At 45.7% G+C, this 23,581-nt stretch overlaps 1 protein-coding gene across 1 annotated transcript in view; it reads right to left on the reverse strand.

The window, feature by feature from the left end:
- Positions 1-4,881: 4,881 nt before the first annotated feature.
- The window catches only part of ALOX5AP (arachidonate 5-lipoxygenase activating protein), a 30,672-nt gene continuing 11,972 nt past the window's right edge, over positions 4,882-23,581 (reverse strand). The window contains exons 3-5 of the mRNA XM_027116569.1: positions 14,158-14,228; positions 10,457-10,538; positions 4,882-5,331 (exon numbers count right to left, since the gene is read on the reverse strand). Of these exons, the coding sequence (XP_026972370.1) occupies positions 5,169-5,331; positions 10,457-10,538; positions 14,158-14,228 (316 nt within the window). The 3' untranslated portion in view covers positions 4,882-5,168. The remainder of the gene's footprint in view (positions 5,332-10,456; positions 10,539-14,157; positions 14,229-23,581) is intronic.

Here is a 23,581-nt window from a genome sequence, read left to right on the forward strand (position 1 = left end):
TAATCACGCGCCAAATGTTCATTCTTTTGCTCTCTTGTGGACTGGGTGAGCAGATGTTTAGTCGTTGGATTCTGAGAAGGCTTATGTTTCGTTATGTTTATGCAGTGGTTTCCACTCTATTAATAGCATGTCCATTTTTGCAGCAAACTTCCTCAACCATTAAGGCCAATTTCCATTAAAAATTGTTTTCAAAAATTATCCAAAGAGAGACAGAGTTGTTGCTTTTCTATAGATAGAATTTCTGATTTCCTTGAAGCCTATGCTGACATCTTTCAGGCAAGCAGGAGTGTGCCCATTTGCGGAGCTGCAGGAAATTTTAATATGTAGGCTGGTGACAATCTGTACTACCTATCAGCACAGCATCTAAGTGCATAGGCCAGGGTAACAAGAAGAAAGGAGGATAAACTTCTCCTGGGACTCTGGTCGATTTGTGTGCCAAGCGGAATTTTTAATTTGGAGAGCAATTCTGCAAAAATGAACAGAAACTGCTATCTAAACATTTTAATAAGAATAAACCCCTGAGCCAATATGCAATTGAGTGCAGTGCTTTCTAGTCATTTCATTTATACAACAGCTCCACAAGCTGTTTCTCTCTCCATATTCAGATAACCCTCGCCTCTAGGGTGACCAGAAAAATGATATTTTAATAATGGGCCACATCTGTGATCAGAAATACTTAATGAAACACTCTCATGATCATATGGGTAACAAGCTTCAAAGAACTCTTTTCTAGATTTAGACAGGACCTGTTCGCTTCTTGTGGTAATTTTTCAATATCGTCTGCAAGGAATCATTACCCAAAGACACATGCTTGGCCTGAGGTCCAGCGTTTTTTTCAGCTAGGAGACCTTGCTGGCTCCCACAGAACTTCTGGACCGGTGCTGTCCAATAGAAATATCGATACAACGCCAGCTGCATATGGAATTTAAAATTTTCTAGTCATCACATTAAGGAACGTAGAAAGAAACAGGTGCAATTAATTCTAATTAATGAATGAATGCATTTTGTTTAACACAACATATCCACAAGATTATCATTTGGATGTGTAATCAATATAAAAACATTCTTAATGGGATATTTTACATTTTTTATATTACGTCTTCAAAATCCGGCGTGCGTTTTCCATTTACAGCCCATCTCCATGCCGACAAGCCAAGTTCAAGGGCTCCATAGCCACGTGTGGCTATCGTATTGGGTGGCGCAGCTCTAGAGCAAAGGAAGGTAGTCTGCAACCACTCACATCAGGAAAACCCTGAGAATCTGAATAAGAAGGTGAATTCCTGGGCCCTGTTCATGACCTACCAAATCATATCTCTGGGGGTGGCACTGAGGGATTTGCATCTTTTAACAGCTCCGTAGCTGGAGCTTTGCTTAGTAAAACTTGAGAACATCCGTTAGGCTCCCTGTCCCAACTTATAGTCCTTCAGATATCACCACCACAGCCCTCACTGTTCCTGACCCAGGCTCCTCGCCTTCCCCAGTCAATAGAAATTGACTAGAGGCCAGACAAGAAATTCAGGCAAGGCTCTACCGGGGCCCCTGCTGCAGCAGCGGGGAGGGAGAACAAACAACAGGTTCCCTTGCTTGTTCGTTCCCGAGGCGGGGCAGGCTTGTTTCTTACAGGGGGTGAGAGTGAGGTGTGTCCAGGGGTCGGGCCGGAAGGGTGGCTTAGGGAGTTTGCCCACCCCTTAGGTGGTGTTGTGTGCAGGGGGAAGGCTCAATACCCTGCTTTTGCTCCGGGCTCTTCAAAAGTGGCGGTTGAGTTTGTTTGGTTTTTTTTTGGTCTCTGTATCTTCTGGGGCCAGAATTTGCCCCAACTGCACATGCACACAGTCATTTTTAGTCCCATACAGTTTCTCTCTATTTTGTAGCTGGAGGAGAGGTGTGTCCACGTGCAAGCACTGCAGCACCGCAGCAAAGGGTCCAGGTCCCAGGCCTGTCTCACCACCACACATCATATAAACCAGGAGATACAACCTCACCACCCAGTCTATTCTGTTATTGGCTCACAAGCGTCTCTTGAGCACTGATCATGTCCAGCACTGTTCTCGGCAATAAACAATGGGGGGGGGGGGGCGCTTCCCTGGTGGCGCAGTGGTTGAGCGTCCGCCTGCCGATGCAGGGCATGCGGGTTCGTGCCCCGTCCGGGAAGATCCCACATGCCGCGGAGCGGCTAGGCCGGTGAGCCATGGCCGCTGAGCCTGCGCATCCGGAGCCTGTGCTCCGCAATGGGAGAGGCCACAACAGCGAGAGGCCCGCGTACAGCAAAGAAAAAACAGAAACAAAACCAAAAAACAATAGGGGTGTTGCTCTGGGGTATTTATTGCTCTGGGGTAGAGCAATAAACAGTAGAGGCAGTGTCCCTGCCCTTTGGAAGCTTACATTCCAGTGTAGGAGGCAAAGAATAAACCAGGGAAGGGGTAAATAAGTGGTCTGATTTCTGGTGGTGATGGGTACGGACAAGAAAAGCGGGAAGGCAGGAGGACAGGGGGTGAGGCGGAGGAAGGATGGGCTTCTATGCAGGCGCAGTGCGGTGGTCTTGGGGGCTCTGGGAAGACATGACCACGGACACTGAATGAAAGGATGAAGGGAGCCCCGGAGCAGTCTGGGAGGAGCGCACTGCGTTAGAGCCGGCAGCGCGACGCCTGTGATAGTCAATGCACTTAACTTCAAACGTCGAAGTGCGTGGGATTTCATTCTGCAGCAACAGAAAACGAATGTAGCAATAATGAATATAATAAATATAGCAATAATAATCTTCAGCACTTATTATATGGTAAACTTATTCAGTTGCTTTATCTCATTATTCCTCACAACACCCCGTAAAGCTGGCACTGTTATTAGCCCAGTTTAGCACATGGGAAGACGGCACAGAACTGAGGACGTGACAGAGCAGGGGTCCAGCCGAGGCCGGAACTCTGCAGAGAGTTTGGTCACTGTGCACCGCTGCCTCCTATTAGGGGCGGGGTCCCTCACGCAGGAGCTCTGCGCCTGAGCGCCCCTTCTTCACAATGTGGAGGAAGGCTGCTCTACCCACGTCTCATCCCCCTGGTGCCTCCGCCCTGCCCGGCCTGCCCAGGCCACGGCCTGCAGAGCCTCCTCTGATGGGCCACCACATTGCTTCCTCTCCTGCCCGCTGCAGGCCCCATGGCCAGTTTGGCCTCTGGGATAAGGTGCCCCCAGGCTCCACTGGGCATATTCTGGCCTAGCCCACCCTTAGGGTGACCGACTCTTCTTGGTTTCCCAGGACTGTCCCAGTTTTAAAAACAAAAGCCCCACCTTCCAGGAAAGCCCTTGGTCCCAGGCAAACTGGGATGATTTCTCACCCTACCATCCTCTGAACCAACCGAGGCTGAGGTAGGCACAGGGGCCACTTGCATCCTGCAGCTTGCCGTGACCTTTCCTGTCACCAAGATGCAAAGAAAGGCCCGGCTAGGATACTGAGTCCTGCTCCCGCCCCGAGAGCTGAGAGCAGAAGCAACTCCACTGAGGCAACTGGCTCCTGCTGGATGTGGGGTCTTCAGCCCGGACCCTCAGACAGGCTAGGAAACCATGACCCCGTGAGGACTGTTCCCGTGAATTGAGAGACCTGCTTGCCTTGAGCATCACGCATGCAACACGTTGATGCAGACATCACTGAGGCCAGACTCCACGTGCCCGTCCACTCTGCTCCCAACAGGAGAGAGCTGGGGGGAGAGTTGGCCCCCATCCAGCCCCATCCTCCCTGTGCTGGTGACCATGATGCAACTCGGCTGGGGGTAAAGGGGGCTCATCTACTGCTGGTCACCTCAACTGAGAGCTCAGTCCCGACGAGCTGGCTTCTCTCCATTGGGTGTCCTAGACTCCTGAGCACACCCTGCTGTCTTCCAAATTGTGCTTTTTCTGTCAAGGGACAGCAGGTGTGACAGTGGTTGGACCACTACGAATCTGTACCTGATACGGGAAATGGCTCCACACACATACTTTATTAAGTATTACCAGCCAGTGACCATGAACTCATGCACTTACTTTATTCATTTGTTCCACTAATATTTGGGGACCCCTACGATGGGTCTGGCATCATCTTAGGCTCTGACACTGAGTTACAGCACATTTTAAACCGAATGATACAGAGTGCTGGGCACGATGCTAGCACATAAAGGTACCAACCTAGTTCTCGTGGGGTGTGGGTAGGGGGCACACATTCAACAAAAGATTCTCAAGGAAACAAAAGGTTCTTAAGGAAGTTTGTCCATAGGAAGGATTGTTTGTTTGTTTTTGCATTTATCCCCAATTTATTTATCTCATTAAAACTGTTAGAAAAAAATCTTGATCTCATACGACTCACGCCTACTGTCCCCTACAATACATCACTGTACAGGACGTTTTCTGAGTTCCCAAACAGTCTGAGCCATTGGGTGCCTGCTACGTGCCAGCCTCTAAGCTTGGCACAGGAAAAGGAAAATAAACAGGGACATTCAAGAGCTGACGATTTAGTGGGGATGGGCGGCACATACTAAAAACACCTTGACATTGCGATACGGATTTGCTGCGGTTGAGACGTGCACAGGGTGCTGTGCTGGGGGTCAGGGGCAACACCAGACCAACCTGGAAAAGGTAGTCTTCAGTTGTGTCCTGTCTCTTTCTTTGTTTCGTGGTATTTTTTTGCCACTTAAAAATTTTCAAATAATACATGAAAATATAAATAAGAGATTAACACTCCAAATCTCTTCACCCAGAGATAATCACACTTGACCACTGGCGACCTTCCACGTGTGTGTGTGTGTGTGTGTGTGTGTGTGTGAAGACAGCGTATTTTTTTATCATCACCATTAAGGTCAAGGAAAACTACGCAGTTATTCAACTGTAGCAATTTACCCACGTAAAACTCAACCACCAGCCTCGCATATGTGTCTGCATTTTATTTTAGGAAAACATAAATCGGGTCACAACACATCTTCGGAAAGCAGGATAAGTAAGAAACACACAGACGGGATCTGAAGAGCAAATCTGGTGCCACCGTCACGTTCCAGGGCGGAGCTGACGTGAAGATATTCTCTTCCAGGAAAAGTGAGGTTCGCTCAAGCTGCAAAGCCCAGAGGGTCAGCAGATTTACAGCATCGTTTAAAGGGTTGAGTTATGACGGCTTCTAGGGACTGATTAGCTGAGCACACCCACCCGGAATTCAGTTAGGGGATGAGGAGGAGGGGGGAGATGGTGGTGGCGATCGTCTTCATGTAGTTTTCAAAGTCACTTCCGAAAAGGAGGATGAGGAAATAGTTGAGTATCCCAGCCAGGGACATGAGGAACAGGAACAGGATGATGCGTTTCCCAAATATGTAGCCACGTGTGCTGGAAAAAAAAGGGAAGAGAAAACTGTAGAGGCAGCACAAATGATACCAATTTAACAAGAAACGTTATCACGTTGAGGTACATGGGGTTTAAATACAGCTCCTTTTACTCAAGAATGCTCCATTTACTTTCTATGAAGGATGGAAGTGTCTTAGCTACTATTAGTCATTGAATCTATTTCAAAACCAAGCTAAGAGAGCCTCACGCCCATCACCATTAGGGCTCTGCTCTCCGGCTTCTCAGTGCCATCGGCACGCCAGCTCCTGGACGGCGTGAGGGTGGTGGCTTCTGCTGGTCCGCGGGGTTCTGACCGGGGACTAGGAACCCATGGGCTGCCTGAGACCCTCTCCAGGAGCGCCTGTAGGAGCTGTGCTGGCCAGCGTGTAGCATGCAGGACTTTCAGGGCCTCTATGTGAGAAGGATGGTTTCAATGAGCCAAGAAGCCTGGTGGCATCTAAGCGGTGCGTTGGCATCTGAGGGCTCGATCTAGTCTCCTGAGGCTGCCTGGGAATAACTCATGTTCGCTCTAACGAGAGCCAACCCCCAGCACCGGAAGGCAGGCCCTTACAATGTAAGTGAATCAGGGGAGGGAGACGTTTCCTCGCCTTCTCTCAGAGGCTCAAAATCCTAAGCCGCTTGGACAGAGCATCAGCTGGGGTCAGGAGGCGTCTCCCCAGTGACATGTGACCACCTAGCTGTGCATAGGGGCTGCCCTGGCTTCCTCTCTCCCCTGCAGCATCCTCCTGTGACGGCTGTGGCTGGTCCATCTGTGCAGCACCGGCACATGTGGAAAGTCCAGCCAAGTGAGTCTCTAAGGCTGTTAGTAAAGACCCCGGCGAGGGGCCCCTTGGCAATCAGGAGTGCTCCCCGAGATCAGCCAGCTCAGCTAAACAGACGCCTTAATGCTGCTTGGCCCTTGTTTGCTACAATCAGAGAACAGAATGTGGCATCCACAGGCTCGACGTTAGAAATTTTACCGTTTTGAAAGGGACCCCAAAGGTTTATAATGCATCTCCTAATATTCCTGTGTCGAGCATTTGAAAATCATTCCACAGTTGAGCATGAACGTCCTCGCTGCCCACAGTGTCCCGTGCACCAGCAGCACAGACACCTGTTGGAAATGCAGAATCCCAGGTCCCTCCCCAGATCCACTGGGTCAGAACCTGCGCCACTGACGAGCTCCCTCTGTGACTCCCGGGCCCAGTAAAGTCTGGGAGGCACTGCCCGCTGCCAGCACCCTGCTCCTTTTTAGCCGGCTGTGTTCCCCTGTCTTTGGTTTCCTGTTCACGGTCCTGCTCAGGAAGGGACACATTCTAGCTCTTTGTTGGGGAAAAAAAAGTTTGGTCCCAAAAGAAAAGCGAGCTGAACTGTATCCCCCGCATTCACGTCATACCGCAGAATGACTATTTAGAAAGAGGGTCTTTAAAGAGAAGTAATTAAGGTCAAACGAGGTCACTGGGGTGGACCCTAACTCACCATAACTGGTGTTCTTATAAAAAGAGGTGAAGACACAGACATGCACAGAGGGAAGACCACTGAGGACAAAGGGAGAAGACGGCCGTCTGCAAGCCAAGGAGAGAAGCCTCAGAGGAAACCAACGCCCCCGACATCTTCGTCTTGGACTTCCAGCCTCCAGAACTGTGAGAAAATGCGTATCTGTTGTTTAAGCCCCCCAGTCTGTGGCACTGTGTTACGGCGGTCCTCAAAGACAAATACAGAGAATTACCTGCTAATGCTGATAAGGAACTGAAAAGAAAGCAAACGAGTCTATTTTTCAGCCAGAGAACAGAGGCTTCAGAGAAATTAAATTGTTAAAAGTCAACTATTGTGACTCAGATTTCTCACACGAATGAGGCCACCATATGCTCATTACAGAAACAAGGAAAAGTGATTTGTGAAGCTATTTCAGAACCTGCTCAAGATAAATCTGTGGCGAAGGATGAAACGGGAGTACCTCCTGATGAAACAGTGGTGTTCTTGATTTGGGTAGGAAGTTTCTAAGGATTCGAGGCATAGCTCCCCTAAGGAGATGGGTCTATGGTGCTTTAACTCTTCCCAGACAAGAACTCAGCACGCTGTCACGTGCAGGGCTACGTGTGAAGCGGGGGGGGGGCCCGTCCAGCCCTTCATTCACTGCATTTTTAAGTCTCAAGCTTGGAGATGGGCTTTTGAAAACTGTGTCCATTATCATTTCTGTAAGCTCAATATTTGGGGTCTTGCATGGTGCCCCTGACTCTGGGAGATTCCCAGGTCTCTGCCATGCTTACTGTTATCACCTCACAACTGACACAGTACCTGCTCAGAGCAGGTGGTCAGTAAAGGTCCTGAATGATGCTGAGTGAACGAGGGGGGCGTAGGCAATGAGGAGAAGGTGGGCTTGGGTAACCCGAATTCACAGGCCTCGAGTCGCAGCCAATCTTTGCCCAACCAGCTCTGAGCTGAGAACTTCAAATTGCAAAGAGGAACGTAGTGGGAGCTCCACCAGGGAACAGGGCTCTGAGGGACAAGCAGACAGAGCAGCCTAGATGCCAGGCAGGTGGTAAAAGGCAGATAGTCTTGTAACATCAGGCCAACTGCCATTGAGTTTGGGCCCAGATAGTAGCTCAGAAGGAAAGGGGAAGAAACTAAAATTCACCCTACACTGCAGGGTCGTTAAGGATGCTACTGACGACCTCATCAGGACAGGGAGAAAGGGGTCACCGTGTAAGGAGAAGGACTGAGAATAAGAGCCATAACTTCTAGGAGGAGTAAAGGAGACAGATGTAAAATTCTTGCAGGGCAGCCTGAAGCCGGAAGGCGAGGAGTGACTTACCCACCCACTGGACCAAAAATGACACTGGAACTTCTGCAGGGGTCAGAGCCAAAAGATGATCTAGAGCCCAGGGGAGAAAGTTCTGGGGCAGGAGCTCACTGAGCAGTAACCTCCATGCGCTGGTGAGACCAAGAACTAAAGCAGGTCTGGAGGGCATTAAGGCATCTGCAGAGTCCAAGGGTGACACAGCCCAGGGACAGAGGACGGGGGAAGGAGAGGAGTCTACAGCAGAAGAGGGATTAGCAACTAGTTTCTAGAAGGCAGAATTAAAAACCCCCTTGACCTGGGGACTTCCCTGGCAGCCCAGCGGTTAAGACTCTGCGCTCCCAATGCAGGGGGCATGGGTTCGATCGCTGGTCGGGAAACTGAGATCCCGCATGCCCCACGGCACAGCAAAAAAAACAAAAAAATCCCCTTGACATGACCACAGAGGCCCTCAGGCTATATTTTGGTCTAAATTAGGATCAGACACTTCAACTAGTGTGTCTCATTTCTGCTGACGACAACTGCCCAGAACGCTGTGTTGAGAAAGCATTGTGAGGCCGTGCTAGGTCTCGGCGGGAAGGAGCACGATGATGACTAGTGACGCATGTGCAGGGGCGGTGAGAAGGGTCCAGCACTGGCACGGACAGTGGGCTAAGGGGCGATGGGATCTTCTTCCCACCACCTGATGGGGGAGACCAGGGAGGGATTTAAGCGCACAGGCCTCATTTCAATGAGGTCGAGAGACGTGTCCATTTTTAAGTCTATTTTCCTGTTGTGTATTCTTGTTCATTCCCTAGTAGTGACTACCTTTGAAATGAAAAGAGCCTGTGGGTAAGCGGACATATTTTGTCATGTCCCACAGAGTGTCTTGGAATTAAAGCAACTTTAAGGGAATTCCCTGGTCGTCCAGTGGTTAGGACTCCGTGCTTTCACTGCCGTGGCCCCGGGTTCAATCCCTGGTCGGGGAACTAAGATCCCGCAAGCCACGCGGCGTGGCCAAAAAAATTAAAAATTAAAGCAACTTTAAGATCTCAGGCAAGTGGTGACGGATAAAGAGGAGACCAGTGACTGGGCTGAATTCCTGGGACTTTGGGGGAGGAAGACGGGGCTTCGGGGGAGCCAGCCGGGAGAGCAGAGCCCCTCATTTCATTGATTGTTATTCTGCCCCCTTCGACTCTGGACAACAGGTAAACCTCTGGGGAAAGGCAGAATAGCGGTTTTCCAGGATAAAGAAGAATAAAGAATATCACTGAGGACAGCGTTGATAAGGACGTGCGAGGTAATGGAGTTGTGGTTTTAGAGGATAAACAAAAACGCCGCTAGAGAGGAATGAGGGGGAGGTGAGCTTGGAGGAGACTTGCTGGGGGTACCACCATTCCTCTCCGGCCGCAGCTGACCATCCAACCACCGGAAATCACTCAGCTTCGCAGGCCCCCGGGTTCCCCAGAAGCAGTGCTTTCACCTGGTGACCTTCTGGGATGGCACTGCCTTTGTCACCGCTGAAGGAGGCTCTCTGAACGGAGAGTCCCTTATCCACTAGAGGGGGCGCTATTGTGAGAGACAGAGAGAAGTGAAGCCAGGCAAGGGAGAGACATGGAGCCGGAGGCTGGGGTCAGTGTGTGGGCGGAGCTCCCAGAGCATCTTCCCAGCCTTCAGAGCCCATCAGGAATTCTGATCGCTCAGGAACTGGTGGAAATTGTAACTCAAACATTTCTTCTTCAAGTATTATCATTTATTTTACTAAAATCCAGCCTTCCCAACCCAGGTCTAGGGAAAGTACAATTGCCACTTTGGGCGACATCTGTAAGCAGCGCAGTGGTGACTCTATCCACTGGCTCCGTCTGATGCCTGCTAGTGCATCTTACTTTCTCAACATTCTTTCCGCTGGTCCCCGGATGATCTGTTACTCAAGGGAACTCATCACAAGGTGCAAGCTTTAGTTCTCGTTTCTCTAGGCAAACAATGAAATGTTTCACTCACTGGAGGCCTTGGGAAGCCAGACAGAGACCGTCATTCAAGCCCCAGACTCTGCAGGGTGGGAGTAGAGGGTGTGGGGTTGCAAAGAATGCGTTAAAGCATCCTTTGTGAGCCCAGCACCGTGTGGGGGAATTTTTAAATGGGAAAACTAGTCAAGGGCCCCAGCTATATTTCAGAACCAGCAAAGCTCAAGGAGAAAAGGACGAGGGGTCCTAGTCGGCCTCCGCCCTCCCACCCTGAGTGGTCCCACAGGGCCTTAAATGGTAGACGGAATACTGTTGTGAATGACCACTCTTCCAGCTGGAAAAGTACGACTCCCTGCATGGTTCTTAAACAGTCCCAGTGGCCTACCTCTGCGTTCTCTCCCCCAGGTAGCCAACAAAGTACTGTTGCCTCACAACCAGGTACATCAGTCCAGCAAAAGCCGCAGGAACTAAGTGGAGAAAGGAAAACACCTTGCGTTAGCGTCGCTGACACCAAAGCATGCTAAGTTAACCCAGTATTAATACAGTCATTATGCAATCAATGTTGGTCACGAAACTGAGCAGAGGCCTCAGCTTCTGCCAGTCGGGGCCGATGTGAAGTTCAGCAAAGAGCCTGCAGCTGGAAGAAACCTGAGATCTTTAATAATAGTCATGTTGCGAAGTAAGTCAGAAACAGAAAAACAAATACCGCATGCTAACACGTGTATATGGAATCAAAAAAAAATGGTTCTGAAGAACCTAGGGGCAGGACAGGAATAAAGATGCAGATGTAGAGAACAGACTTGAGGACATGGGGAGGGGGAAGGGTAAGCTGGGACGAAGTGAGAGAGTAGCACTGACATATATACACTACCAAATGTAAAATAGATAGCTAGTGGGAAGCAGCTACATAGCACAGGGAGATCAGCTCGGTGCTTTGTGACCACCTAGAGGGGTGGGATAGGGAGGGTGGGAGGGAGAGGCAAGAGGGAGGGGACATGGGGATGTATGTATATGTATAGCTGATTCACTTTGTTATAAAGCAGAAACTAACACACCATTGTAAAGCAATTATACTCCAATAAAGATGTTAAAAAAAAAAACTCAACAGAAAAAAAAAAACAAAACAATCTAGTTAGAAATTTAACAAAAGACATGAAAGGTATTTCAGCAAAGGGGATGTACAAATGGCAAAAAAAAAAAAAAAGCACATGAAGATTACTCTCATTAGACATTATAAGGAAGCACAAATTAAAACGATAATGAGACATCACTACACACCTATCAGAATGGCTAACAAAAAATAACAATAACACCAAACACTGATGAGGCTACATATTGCTGGTGGGAATGTGAAATGTTACAGTCTGGTAAAGACGTCAAGAATTTCCTACAAAACTAAACATGGATTTACCATATGGTACAGCAACTGTACACCTGGGCATTTATCTCAGAGAAATAAAAAATTATGTTCACATAAAAATAATAAGAATAATAGTCATGTTACCCTGTATTGGCATCACGGTGTAGTTTACAAAGTCTTTTCAAACCCTTCATCTAATTTGACTCCTTTTCACATGATTGATATCATCTTTTCTATTTCCAGATGTGGAAACATGGGCTCCATTGGCCAAGGGGCTTGTTTAAGACTGTCAGCTTGTAAGTGTGTGTGTGTGTGTGTGTGTGTGTGTGTGTGTGTGTGTGTGTGTGTTTGGGAGGAGAGCTGGACTTGAACCCAGAGCCCTGCTCTGAAGCTGGTTCTCTTCAAAGTACACCCTTCACCTGTGGGCCTCCAGGAATTGCAACGTGCAACCTTTTCTGAACAATTGCTACAGTTCAGGAAAGATCTCTGGGGAAAGAAATGCCCTTTGCATTCCAGCCAAATAACCCCATGGAGGCCTGAACACTTGGAGCTGAGAGTTAGGAAACCCAGCCCCACCAGGACTATTACGGTCTGGAGCTAATGTTTAACTCATTCCGCGTCTGGACAAAGGGCTGATTACAGCTTTCCTACCTATCAGGAATTAATATGCAGGTGAAACAGAAGTATGGGTATAAAAGCTCTGTGAAAACCCCCCAGCGTTATTCAAATACCAAATTAAGTGCATTAACCGAGCACTTTTTATGCGTCACGTACTGCCCGAGGCATACCTGGTACTCTGGTCTCCGATCCTCTCTTCTCTGAAGGTCACAAAATTGTCACAATTCACAATTTGCCTTGGACAAAGTCTTTCCTGGTTGGTCCCTTCCGGGTGGCTCTGCTCTACCTTACCGACCCATCTCTCTTTCACTGGGAGCTAAGGTGAATATAACCTAAAAGAAACCAGGGTGCAAAGTGGCTGAACTCCTTGCCCATGTGCAGGGAATGGCGCCCCCCTCTGGTGTGGACCTGGGCTGCTTGGAACACCAGGAGAGGTGTCGTGGATTCAAATCCAGGGTCTAAAATTCTCAGGTTTGAGCAAGTTCCCCTGGGGTTTGGGTTCCTGCTCTGTAAAGTGATGGGTTTGGGCTGGGGCTCCTTTCACCTAAAAAATTCTACAATCTACCATATTCATGGGAAGTGATGATTATTGAACAGGGGTGACTGACACTTCTGTCTCCCAGCAATGCCAACACTTGTTTTGGCAGAAAATGCATATTTCCAGCACCCTGAAACCCCTTCCAACTCCCTTTGTATTTAACTAACCAGAACAACTCCAGATTCACCTGTATCAAGTATCGTCTAAGACATAAAAGGAAGCATCTCTCCTACTCTAAGTGTAGTTTGACTTGACTTTTCAAGTGATGCCAGACATGTTTCTTATTTAACTGAGGACAGAAAGTGGGAAATAAAGAGTGAGCTTACTGACAGCCTTACAGCGCACATGATATTCCTGAAGTGGTTTCTGCTACCATCCCTCACCTCTCTTCTCTCTCACTGCACCTTATTCTTTTCCTTCATGGCATGTCTCACTCTTGGCAAAAATTTATCCATTCATTTATTTTCTATGGTCCATCTCGCCAACTGCTGTGTGCTTCACCACCATCTCTGTTTTATTTATCGCTGTGTATCCAGGGACAGGGCTTGGCACATAGTAGGTGCTCAATGTATATTTTTATGGAAATAAATAAAGTAAGAGGATACTTGTGAAAAATCCAGGATTTAGCCTGAAAGACCTGGGCTCCCATCCTGGCTCTGTTATTCACCAGCTAAGCAACCTTGAAAAAGTCACTTTATGTCCCTGAACCTGTCATAAAGTCACTTTATGTCCCTGAGGGTCCTCAAAGGTAACAGGGGGAAATAATATCTACTTTACCTACTTTATAGAATGAGTGAAGGCAATAAGGATGAAATCATTTATCAGAGGACACTAGTGGCCTTTCGTCAGGTACCGCTGGGCCACAGCATGGAAGCCGGCCAGGTCATGCCGAGCCTTCACCAGACACAGGGCCAGTCTCCAAAGGGGACCAAAAATACCACACAGGGACTTCCCTGGCGGTCCAGTGGAAGACTCTGTGCTTCCAGTGAAGGGGGCGCGGGTTCGATCCCTGGTCTGGGAACTAGAGCCCATATGCCGCGTGGCACGGCCAAAAAGAAAAAAAAAAAAAAAACCACCACTCAGGTTTCCATTTAATTTTAAATCAACTCTGGGTGTCAACGTGCTGAAGTCAAGACCGTGGGCTGCTAAGAACCGGGGAGGCTGGAGACCTGGACCGAAGAAGGACCACCATGCAGAAGCCGATTGGCAGGACAGCCAAGTGACAGCTGGCCCAGAATAGACCCCTCGGGCGCTCTCATTTAGAATGCCCTTGCATCTGAGCTAACACGGCTTAAGGATTCTGAGCCACATTTAGCCTTAAACCACCCTTGTCAGCGCAGCCACTCTCCACCAGCCACCAGGGGGGCAGCATTAGCGACGCATTACCGCAGGGCTCCGCGCGGGCGCCGCGCCCGCTGAAACACAGCCTCCGGGGAGTCTCGCCTCTCCAGGGCTTCATGGATTGGAGCTGGAGGGCAGGCAAAGCCTTTTCAGCAGAAAGCCTGCCCTCGAAGCTCCTGGTGATGCATCACGTTTCAGAAAGCGAACACGTAGGAGAAGCCTGGGTTACCTTGGCTGCAGAGAAGACCGGCGCTCCAGAGCGTGACGAGGAAGGTGGGGTACGCATCCACACAGTTCTGGCTGTAGGATAAACACACAAGGGGAAACGTCAGAAGACACGTTGCTGCAGCGCAGTCTGAAAATTACCTGAAACCCCGAATTAATCATCACTGTCGCGCACAGCCAAACCCCATTCATAATTCCACTGACCTTTACCTGATAAGACGTCAGAAACAGACAGCGGTGTGCGTAAAGCGGACACGGGTTCGGAAACCATCCACTCCCCTCCTCGGTGGAGCCGCTCGGAGACCCACTTTCTTGACGGTTTCGCCTTGGCAGGATTCCTGCTCCCGGTCACGCCAAAGCGCTTCTTGGAATTGAAAAGTGAGCGCTGCGGACAGCAGGTTGCCGGAGCAATGGCCTTGTGCAGGGCTCAGTCCTCACGCCCGTGCTGGTGTCTTACACCCTTGGTCTCCTTTAAACTCGAGCAATCCTGTGAGCACACATGGTGACTGCATGCGTTTCCTGGGGCTGCTGGGACAACTAGCCACAAGCTCAGTGGCTTAAAACAAGACAAATTGATTATCTGGAGGTCAGAAGTCTGGGATCGGTCTCGCTGGGCCAAAATGAAGGTGTCCACATGGCTGCTTTCCTTCTGGAGATGCGTCGCTTCTGTCTCCTTGCTTTTCGCAGCTTCTAGAGATCGCCTGCATTCCTTGGCTTGTGGACCCTTCCAACCTCAAAACCAGCAATGTCTGATCATGTCTTCTTTGCGACACCAACTCTTCTGCCTCCTTCTTCCACATTTGAAGGATCCTTCAAATGGGTCCCACCCAGATAATCCAGAATAATCTCTTAAATTGAATTTAAATTCAGCTGGTTAGCAACCTTGATTCCTCCTTGCCACGTAACATAACCCATTCACATGTTCCCGAGATTAGGATGTGAACACCTTTGGGGGTCGTTATTCGACCTACCACAATTAGTCTCATGTTTCAGATGAGAAACTGAATCTTGGAGAAGTTGAATAACTTGCGCAGGGTCACCCAGCTACAGAGTAGCAAAGCCAGGATTCACAGCCTGGTCAGTACGACTCTAAAACCAGGTGTGTTACCTCTTCGACTCTACAGGCACACCTCAGAAATAGCGCGGGTTCAGTTCCACACCACCACGATGAAGCAAATACCAGATAAAGCAACTCACAGGAATGTTTTTGTTTCCCAGTACACATAAAAGTGATGTTTATGCTATACTGTAGTCCACTGTATGTGCAATAGCATTATGTCTAAAAAACAAGGTACATACCTTAATTTAAAAATATGTTATTGCTAAAAAATGCTAACCATCATCTGACAATGCAGGGCTGCTGCAAACCTTCAATTTGTAAAAAAAACAAAAACAAAAAACCCCACAGTGTCTGTGAAGCACAATAAAAAGAGGGATGCCTGCACTAAGGCAAACAGCAAGTGTTCTCGAGTTTACAGCCTAGATCAGAACAATCAACATGTACATCCATGGAAACACAACACAAGAAGACCCAAAAGAGGAGAGCAATGCAATAGAGCAGGAAGGATTTCGTCCCCCACCTGACATTAACCTGCTGTTTGTCACTGGCAAAGCAATCTCTCTGGACTTAGTTTCCTTACCAGTTAAACTAAGAGACTAATACAGAGTAACGCTGAGATCCACTTAAGCTCTAAGAGTCCATGGTCTAATGTACTGGTTCTCAAGGTGTGGCCCCTGGATCAGGGGTCACATCAGAATCACCATGGAACTTGTTGAAAATGCAAATGTTAATGCCTTCCTTGGACCTAAGGAATTAAAAACGCTGAGGGCGGGCCCAGCAAGAGTTTTAACAGCCCCCCAGGTGATTCTGATACGTACTCAAGTTTGAGAACCACTGGCCTAAGGTAATTCGAACTGTATAGGTAAAAGCAAAGATGCAATTTTCAAATTACATTTGGCCTTTTATCCAAATTCCTTCCTTGGATTCTTCATCTGGATCCTTCCTGATCTGGTTCTCATAGAGTTCCTCCTAAAAATCAGCCTTGAAGCCTCGTTCAAACCAATAGGATCTCACGATTCAGCTGGTACCACTGAGAACCCTGGAATGACCAGCCTTTGGTCTGTCCCCTGCAGAGAACCCAGAGGTTGGGTCACGGGGGCCTTCAGATCTTTCTGATGGTCAAAAAATCCTTTACTGGAGAAGTCAACAAGTGGAAAAAGGAAGAAACCAATGTACCCTGTCCTGGATAGACACAGATAGAGAGCCAGAAGAGCCCTGATGACACTGCTGGGGGCTCTGGATACCCAGGATTTCCACTGATCTATGGACACAGTAAGAACTCCAAAGGGCGGGAGTCCCTTACAAATCTGCCATTTGCGGTGAAGCACCTAGTGAGTAAACAAGCCCCAAAGTGATAACTGTAGCAGCCGCTAAGCAACTGCATCACATCCATTCTTACACCTCATTAGAGACACAAAACTGCAGCCTCAGGACTGAGAGAAGATCCATCTCCCAGTTCCAGAAAACTAGAGAGAACATTCCCTTTTGTTTAGTTGAATGATGTTCCATGTCTGATGGGATCTAATACCTGACGCTCCAACAGTTTGAAAATCTATTAATATCAAAGCTCTCCCCTGCTTCCTCTCATTCTCATGCTTCTGTTTTGTTTGTTTTGAAGTTGTGATTTTGTCTGGGTGATGCAAAATTTTAAAAAATTCTTTATTGTCCAAGGGATGTGCTCATAGAAGTGTCTAGTGACGTGGCATTAGATCAGCCATTCAATCATTCCTGCCTCTTATATCAAGTCACCATGGGCCCTGGTACAACACAGTCTGTCTAGAATTGAACGAAATTCTCCCAACTCTAAGAAAATGGGCTCTTCTCTGGATTTCCAGAATACGCCCAGAAACCTAACCCCCACTCTGGCTCAAGCCCGTCGCTCTCCCCATGCAGGACCTCTGACACATCTTCCATCCACAGCTGCGTGCACACACGCCCCTCCTCGCCAGAGGGCTGCTGCTGCGCTGAGCTCAAGCAGCTTTTGTCCTTTGGTCAGTGACACAGCTGCCTTTAGGGACCTTACAGGTCACTCGTGTAGTCCCGAAAGTCACAAAGCCTGGGTCCCACCCGGGGCTGCCACTTTTTTTTTTTCAGTATTAAAATGTTTAATTTTACATTGTCTTTACCACCTTTAATCTTCTTTTTTTAACATCTTTATTAGAGTATAATTGCTTTACAATGGTGTGTTAGTTTCTGCTTTATAACAAAGTGAATCAGCTATACATAGACATATATCCCCATATCTCCTCCCTCTTGCATCTCCCTCCCACCCTCCTTATCCCACCCCCTAGGTAGTCACAAAGCACCAAGCTGATCTCCCTGTGCTATGCGGCTGCTTCCCACTAGCTATCTATTTTACATTTGGTAGTGTATATATGCCCATGCCACTCTCTCACTTCGTCCCAGCTTACCCTTCCCACTCCCCATGTCCTCAAGTCCATTCTCTATGTCTGCATCTTTATTCCTGTCCTGCCCCTAGGTTCTTCATAACCATTTTTTTTTTTAGATTCCATATATATATGTTAGCATACAGTATTTGTGTTTCTCTTTCTGACTTACTTCACTCTGTATGACAGACTCTAGGTCCATCCACCTCACTACAAATAACTCAATTTCGTTTTGTTTTATGGCTGAGTAATATTCCACTGTTATATGTGCCACACCTTCTTTATCCATTCATCTGTTGATGGACACTTAGGTTGCTTCCACGTCCTGGCTATTGTAAATAAAGCTGCAATGAACATTGTGGTACATGACTCTTTTTGAATTATGGTTTTCTCAGGGTATATTCCCAGTAGTGGGATTGCTGGGTCGTATGGTAGTTCTATTTGTAGTACTTTAAGGAACCTCCATACTGTTCTCCATAGTGGCTGTATCAATTTACGTTCCCACCAACAATGCAAGAGTGTTCCCTTTTCTCCACACCCTCTCCAGCATTTACTGTTTCTAGATTTTTTGATGATGGCCATTCTGACTGGTGTGAGGTGATACCTTACTGTAGTTTTGATCTGCATTTCTCTAATGATTAGTGATGTTGAGCATTCTTTCATGTGTTTGTTGGCAATCTGTATATCTTCTTTGGAGAAATGTCTATTTAGGTCTTCTGCTCATTTTTGGATTGGGTTGTTTGTTTTTTTGATATTCAGCTGCATGGGCTGCTTGTAAATTTTGGAGATTAATCCTTTGTCGGTTGCTTCAAAATATAGGCAAATATTTTCTCCCATTCTGAGGGCTGTCTTTTCATCTTGTTTATGGTTTCCTTTGCTGTGCAAAAGCTTTTAAGTTTCATTAGGTCCCATTTGTTTATTTTAGTTTTTATTTCCACTTCTCTAGGAGGTGGGTCAAAAAGGATCTTGCTGTGATTTATGTTTTCCCCTTAGAGTTTTATAGTGTCTGGTCTTACATTTAAGTCTTTAATCCATTTTGAGTTTATTTTTGTGTATGGTGTTAGGGAGTGTTCTAATTTCATTCTTTTACATGTAGCTGTCCAGTTTTCCCAGCACCACTTATTGAAGAGGCTGTCTTTTCTCCATTGTATATCCTTGCCTCCTTTGTTATAGATTAGTTGACCATAGGTGCGTGGGTTTATCTCTGGGCTTTCTATCCTGTTCCATTGATCTATATTTCTGTTTTTGTGCCAGTACCATACTGTCTTGATTACTGTAGCTTTGTAGTATAGTCTGAAGTCAGGGAGCCTGATTCCCATAGATCCGTTTTTCGTTCTCAAGATTGCTTTGGCTATTTGGGGTCTTTTGTGTTTCCATACAAATTGTGAAATTTTTTGTTCTAGTTCTGTGAAAAATGCCATTGGTAGTTTGATAGGGATTGCATTGAATCTGTAGACTGCTTTGGGTAGTATAGTCATTTTCACAATGTTGATTCTTCCAATCCAAGAACATGTATATCTCTCCATCTGTTTGTATTGTCTTTAATTTCTTTCATCAGTATCTTATAGTTTTCTGCATACAGGTCTTTTGTCTCCTTAGATAGGTTTATTCCTAGGTATTTTATTCTTTTTGTTGCAATGGTAAATGGGAGCATTTCCTTAATTTCTTGTTCAGATTTTTCATCATTAGTGTATAGGAATGTAAGAGATTTCTGTGCATTAATTTTGTATCCTGCTACTTTACCAAATTCATTGATTAGCTCTAGTAGTTTTCTGGTAGCATCTTTAGGATTCTCTATGTATAGTATCATGTCATCTGCAAACAGTGAGAGTTTGCTTCTTTGCTGATTTGGATTCCTTTTATTTCTTTTTCTTCTCTCATTGCTGTGGCTAAAACTTCCAAAACTATGTCGAATAATACTGCTGAGAGTGGGCAACCTTGTCTTGTTCCTGATCTTAGTGGAAATGGTTTCAGTTTTTCACCACTGAGAATGATGTTGGCTGTGGGTTTGTCATATATGGCCTTTATTATGTTGAGATAAGTTCCCTCTATGCCTACTTTCTGCAGGGTTTTTATCATAAATGGGTGTTGAATTTTGTAAAAACCTTTTTCTGCATCTACTGAGATGATCATATGGTTTTTCTCCGTCAATTTGCTAATATGGTTTATCACATTGATTTGCGTATATTGAAGAATCCTTGCATTCCTGGGATAAACCCCACTTGATCATGGTGTATGATCCTTTTAATGTGCTGTTGGATTCTGTTTGCTAGTACTTTGTTGGGAATTTTTGCATCTATGTTCATCAGTGATACTGGCCTGTAGTCTTCTTTCTTTGTGACATCTTTGTCTGGTTTTGGTATCAGGGTGATGGTGGCCTCGTAGAATGAGTTTGGGAGTGTTCCTCCCTCTGCTATATTTTGGAAGAGTTTGAGAAGGATAGGTGTTAGCTCTTCTCTAAATGTTTGATAGAATTCTCCTGTGAAGCCATCTGGTCCTGGGCTTTTGTTTGTTGGAAGATTTTTAATCACAGTTTCAATTTCAGTGCTTGTGATTGGTCTGCTTATATTTTCTACTTCTTCCTGGTTCAGTCTCAGAAGGTTGTGCTTTTCTAAGAATTTGTCCATTTCTTCCAGGTTGTCCATTTTATTGGCCTATACTTGCTTGTAGTAATCTCTCATGATCCTTTGTGTTTCTGCAGTGTCAGTTGTTACTTTGTCTTTTTCATTTCTAATTCGATTGATTTGAGTCTTCTTTTTTTTCTTGATGAGTCTGGCTAATGGTTTATCAATTTTTTTTATCTTCTCAAAGAAACAGCTTTTAGTTTTATTGATCTTTGCCACTGTTTCCTTCATTTCTTTTTCATTTATTTCTGATCTGATCTTTTATGATTTCTTTCCTTCTGCTAACTTCGGAGGTTTTTTGTTCTTTCTCTAATTGCTTTAGGCGTAAGGTTAGGCTGTATATTTGAGACGTTTCTTGTTTCTTGAGTTAGGCTTGTATTGCTATAAACTTCCCTCTTAGAACTGCTTTTGCTGCATCCCATAGGTTTTGGGTCGTTGTGTTTTCATTGTCATTTGTTTCTAGGTATTTTTTGATTTCCTCTTTGATTTCTTCAGTGATCTCTTGGTTATTAAGTAGTGTATTGTTTAGCCTCCATGTGTTTGCATTTTTTACAGATTGTTTTCCTGTAATTGATATCTAGTCTCATAGCATGTGGTCGGAAAAGATACTTGATACAATTTCAATTTTCTTAAATTTACCAAGACTTGATTTGTGACCCAAGATATGATCCTGGAGAATGTCCCTTGAGCACTTGAGAAGAAAGTGTATTCTGTTGTTTTTGCATGGAATGTCCTATAAATATCAATTAAGTCCATCTGGTTTAATGTGTCATTTAAAGCTTGTGTTTCCTTGTTTATTTTCATTTTGGATGATCTGTCCATTGGTGAAAGTGGGGTATTAAATTCCCCTACTATGATTGTGTTACTGTCGATTTCCCCTTTTATGGCTGTTAGCATTTGCCTTATGTATTGAGGTGCTCCTATGTTGGCTGCATAAATATTTAGAATTGTTATATCATCTTCTTGGATTGATCCCTTGTTCATTATGTAGTATCTTTCTTTGTCTCTTGTAATAGTCTTTATTTTAAAGTCTATTTTGTCTGATATGAGAATTGCTACTCCAGCTTTCTTTTGATTTCCATTTGCATGGAATATCTTTTTCCATCCCCTCACTTTCAGTCTGTATGTGTCTCTAGGTCTGAAGTGGATCTCTGGTAGACAGCATATGTACAGGTCTTGTTTTTGTATCCATTCAGCCAGTCTATGTCTTTTAGTTGGAGCATTTAATCCATTTACATTTAAGGTAATTATCAATATATATGATCCTATTACCATTTTCTTAATTGTTTTGGGTTTGTTATTGTACATCTTTTCCTCCTCTTGTGTTTCCTGCATAGAGAAGTTCCTTTAGCATTTGTTGTAAAGCTGGTTTGGTGGTGTTGAATTCTCTTAGCTTTTGCTTGTCTGTAAAGTTTTAATTTCTCCGTCGAATCTGAATGAGATCCTTGCTGGGTAGAGTAATCTTGGATGTAGGTTTTTCCCTTTCATCACTTTAAATATGTCCTGCCACTCCCTTCTCACTTGCAGAGTTTCTGCTGAAAGATCAGCTGTTAACCTTATAGGGATTCCCTTGTATGTTATTTGTTGTTTTTTCCTTGCTGCTTTTAATATATTTTCTTTTATTTAATTTTTGATGGGTTGACTAATATGTGTCTTGGTGTGTTTCTCCTTGGATTTATCCTGTATGGGACTCTCTGCGCTTCCTGGACTTGACTATTTCCTTTCCCATATTAGGGAAGTTTTCAGCTATAATCTCGTCAAATATTTTCTCAGTCCCTTTCTTTTTCTATTCTTCTTCTGTGAGCCCTATAATTTGAATGTTGGTGTGTTTAATGTTGTCCCAGAGGTCTCTGAGACTGTCCTCAATTCTTTTCATTCTTTTTTCTTTATTCTGCTCTGTGATAGTTATTTCCACGATTTTATCTTCCAGCTCACTTATCTGTTCTTCTGCCTCAGTTATTCTGCTATTGATTCCTTCTAGAGAATTTCAAATTTCATTTATTGTGTTGTTCATCATTGTTTGTTTGCTCTTTAGTTCTTCTTGGTCCTTGTTAAACGTTTCTTGTATTTTCTCCATTCTATTTCCAAGATTTTGGATCATCTTTACTATCATTACTCTGAATTCTTTTTCAGGTAGACTGCCTATTTCCTCTTCATTTGTTTGGTCTGGTGGGTTTTTTCCTTGCTCCTTCATCTATGTGTTTCTCTGGCTTCTCATTTTGCTTAACTTACTGTGTTTAGGGTCTTCTCTTCGCAGTCTGCAGGTTTGTAGTTCCTGTTGTTTTTGGTGTCTGTCCCCAGTGCCTAAGGTTGGTTCAGTGGGTTGTGTAGGCTTCCTGGTGGAGGGGACTGGTGACTGTGTTCTGGTGGATGAGGCTGGATCTTGTCTTTCTGGTGGGCAGGGCTGCATCCGGTGGTGTGTTTTGGGGTGCCTGTGACCTTATTATGATTTTAGGCAGCCTCTCTGCTAATGGGTGGGGTTGTGTTTCTGTGTTGCTAGTTGTTTGGCATAGGGTGTCCAGCCCTGTAGCTTGCTGGTCATTAAGTGGAGCTGGGTCTTAGTCTTGAGATGTTGATCTCTGGGAGAGCTTTCACCATTTGATATTACATGGAGCTGGGAGATCTCTGGTGGACCAATGTCCTGAACTCAGCTCTCCCACCTCAGAGGCACAGGCCTGACACCCGGCCAGAGCACCAAGACCCTGTCAGCCACACAGCTCAGAAGAAAAGGAAGAAAGAAAGAAAGAAAAAAATAAATAAAATAAATAAAGTTATTAAAATAAAAAATAAGAAATTATTATTTAAAAAAAATTTAAATTATAAAGTAATAAAAAATGAAAAAAAAAGAAAGAAGAGAGCAATCAAACCAAAAAAAAAAAAAATCCACCAATGATAGCGAGTGCTCAATCTATACCAAAAAAACCCATAAAAAACGGACAGACAGAACCCTAGGACATATGGTAAAAGCAAAGCTATACAGATAAAACCACACAAAGAAGCATACACACACACATTTACATAAGAGAAAAAGGAAAAATATATATATATATCGTTGCTCCCAAAGTCATCTCCTCAATTTGGGATGATTAGTTGTCTATTCCTGTATTCCACTGATGCAGGGTACATCAAGTTGATTGTGGAGATTTAATCCGCTGCTCCTGAGGCTGCTGGGAGAGATTTCCCTTTCTCTTCTTTGTTTTCACAGCTCTCAGGGGCTCAGCTTTGGATTTGGCCCCGCGCCTGCGTGTAGGTCACCTGAGGGCGTCTGTTCTTCTCTCAGACAGGACGGGGTTAAAGGAGCAGCTGATTTGGGGGCTCTGGCTCACTCAGGCCGGGGGGGGGGGGGGGGGGGGGGGG

Source organism: Aethalodelphis obliquidens, unplaced genomic scaffold, assembly GCF_003676395.1.
Source record: "Aethalodelphis obliquidens isolate GAN/ISIS:26980383/991018 unplaced genomic scaffold, ASM367639v1 scaffold16, whole genome shotgun sequence".
NCBI classification, from domain to species: Eukaryota; Metazoa; Chordata; class Mammalia; order Artiodactyla; family Delphinidae; genus Aethalodelphis; species Aethalodelphis obliquidens.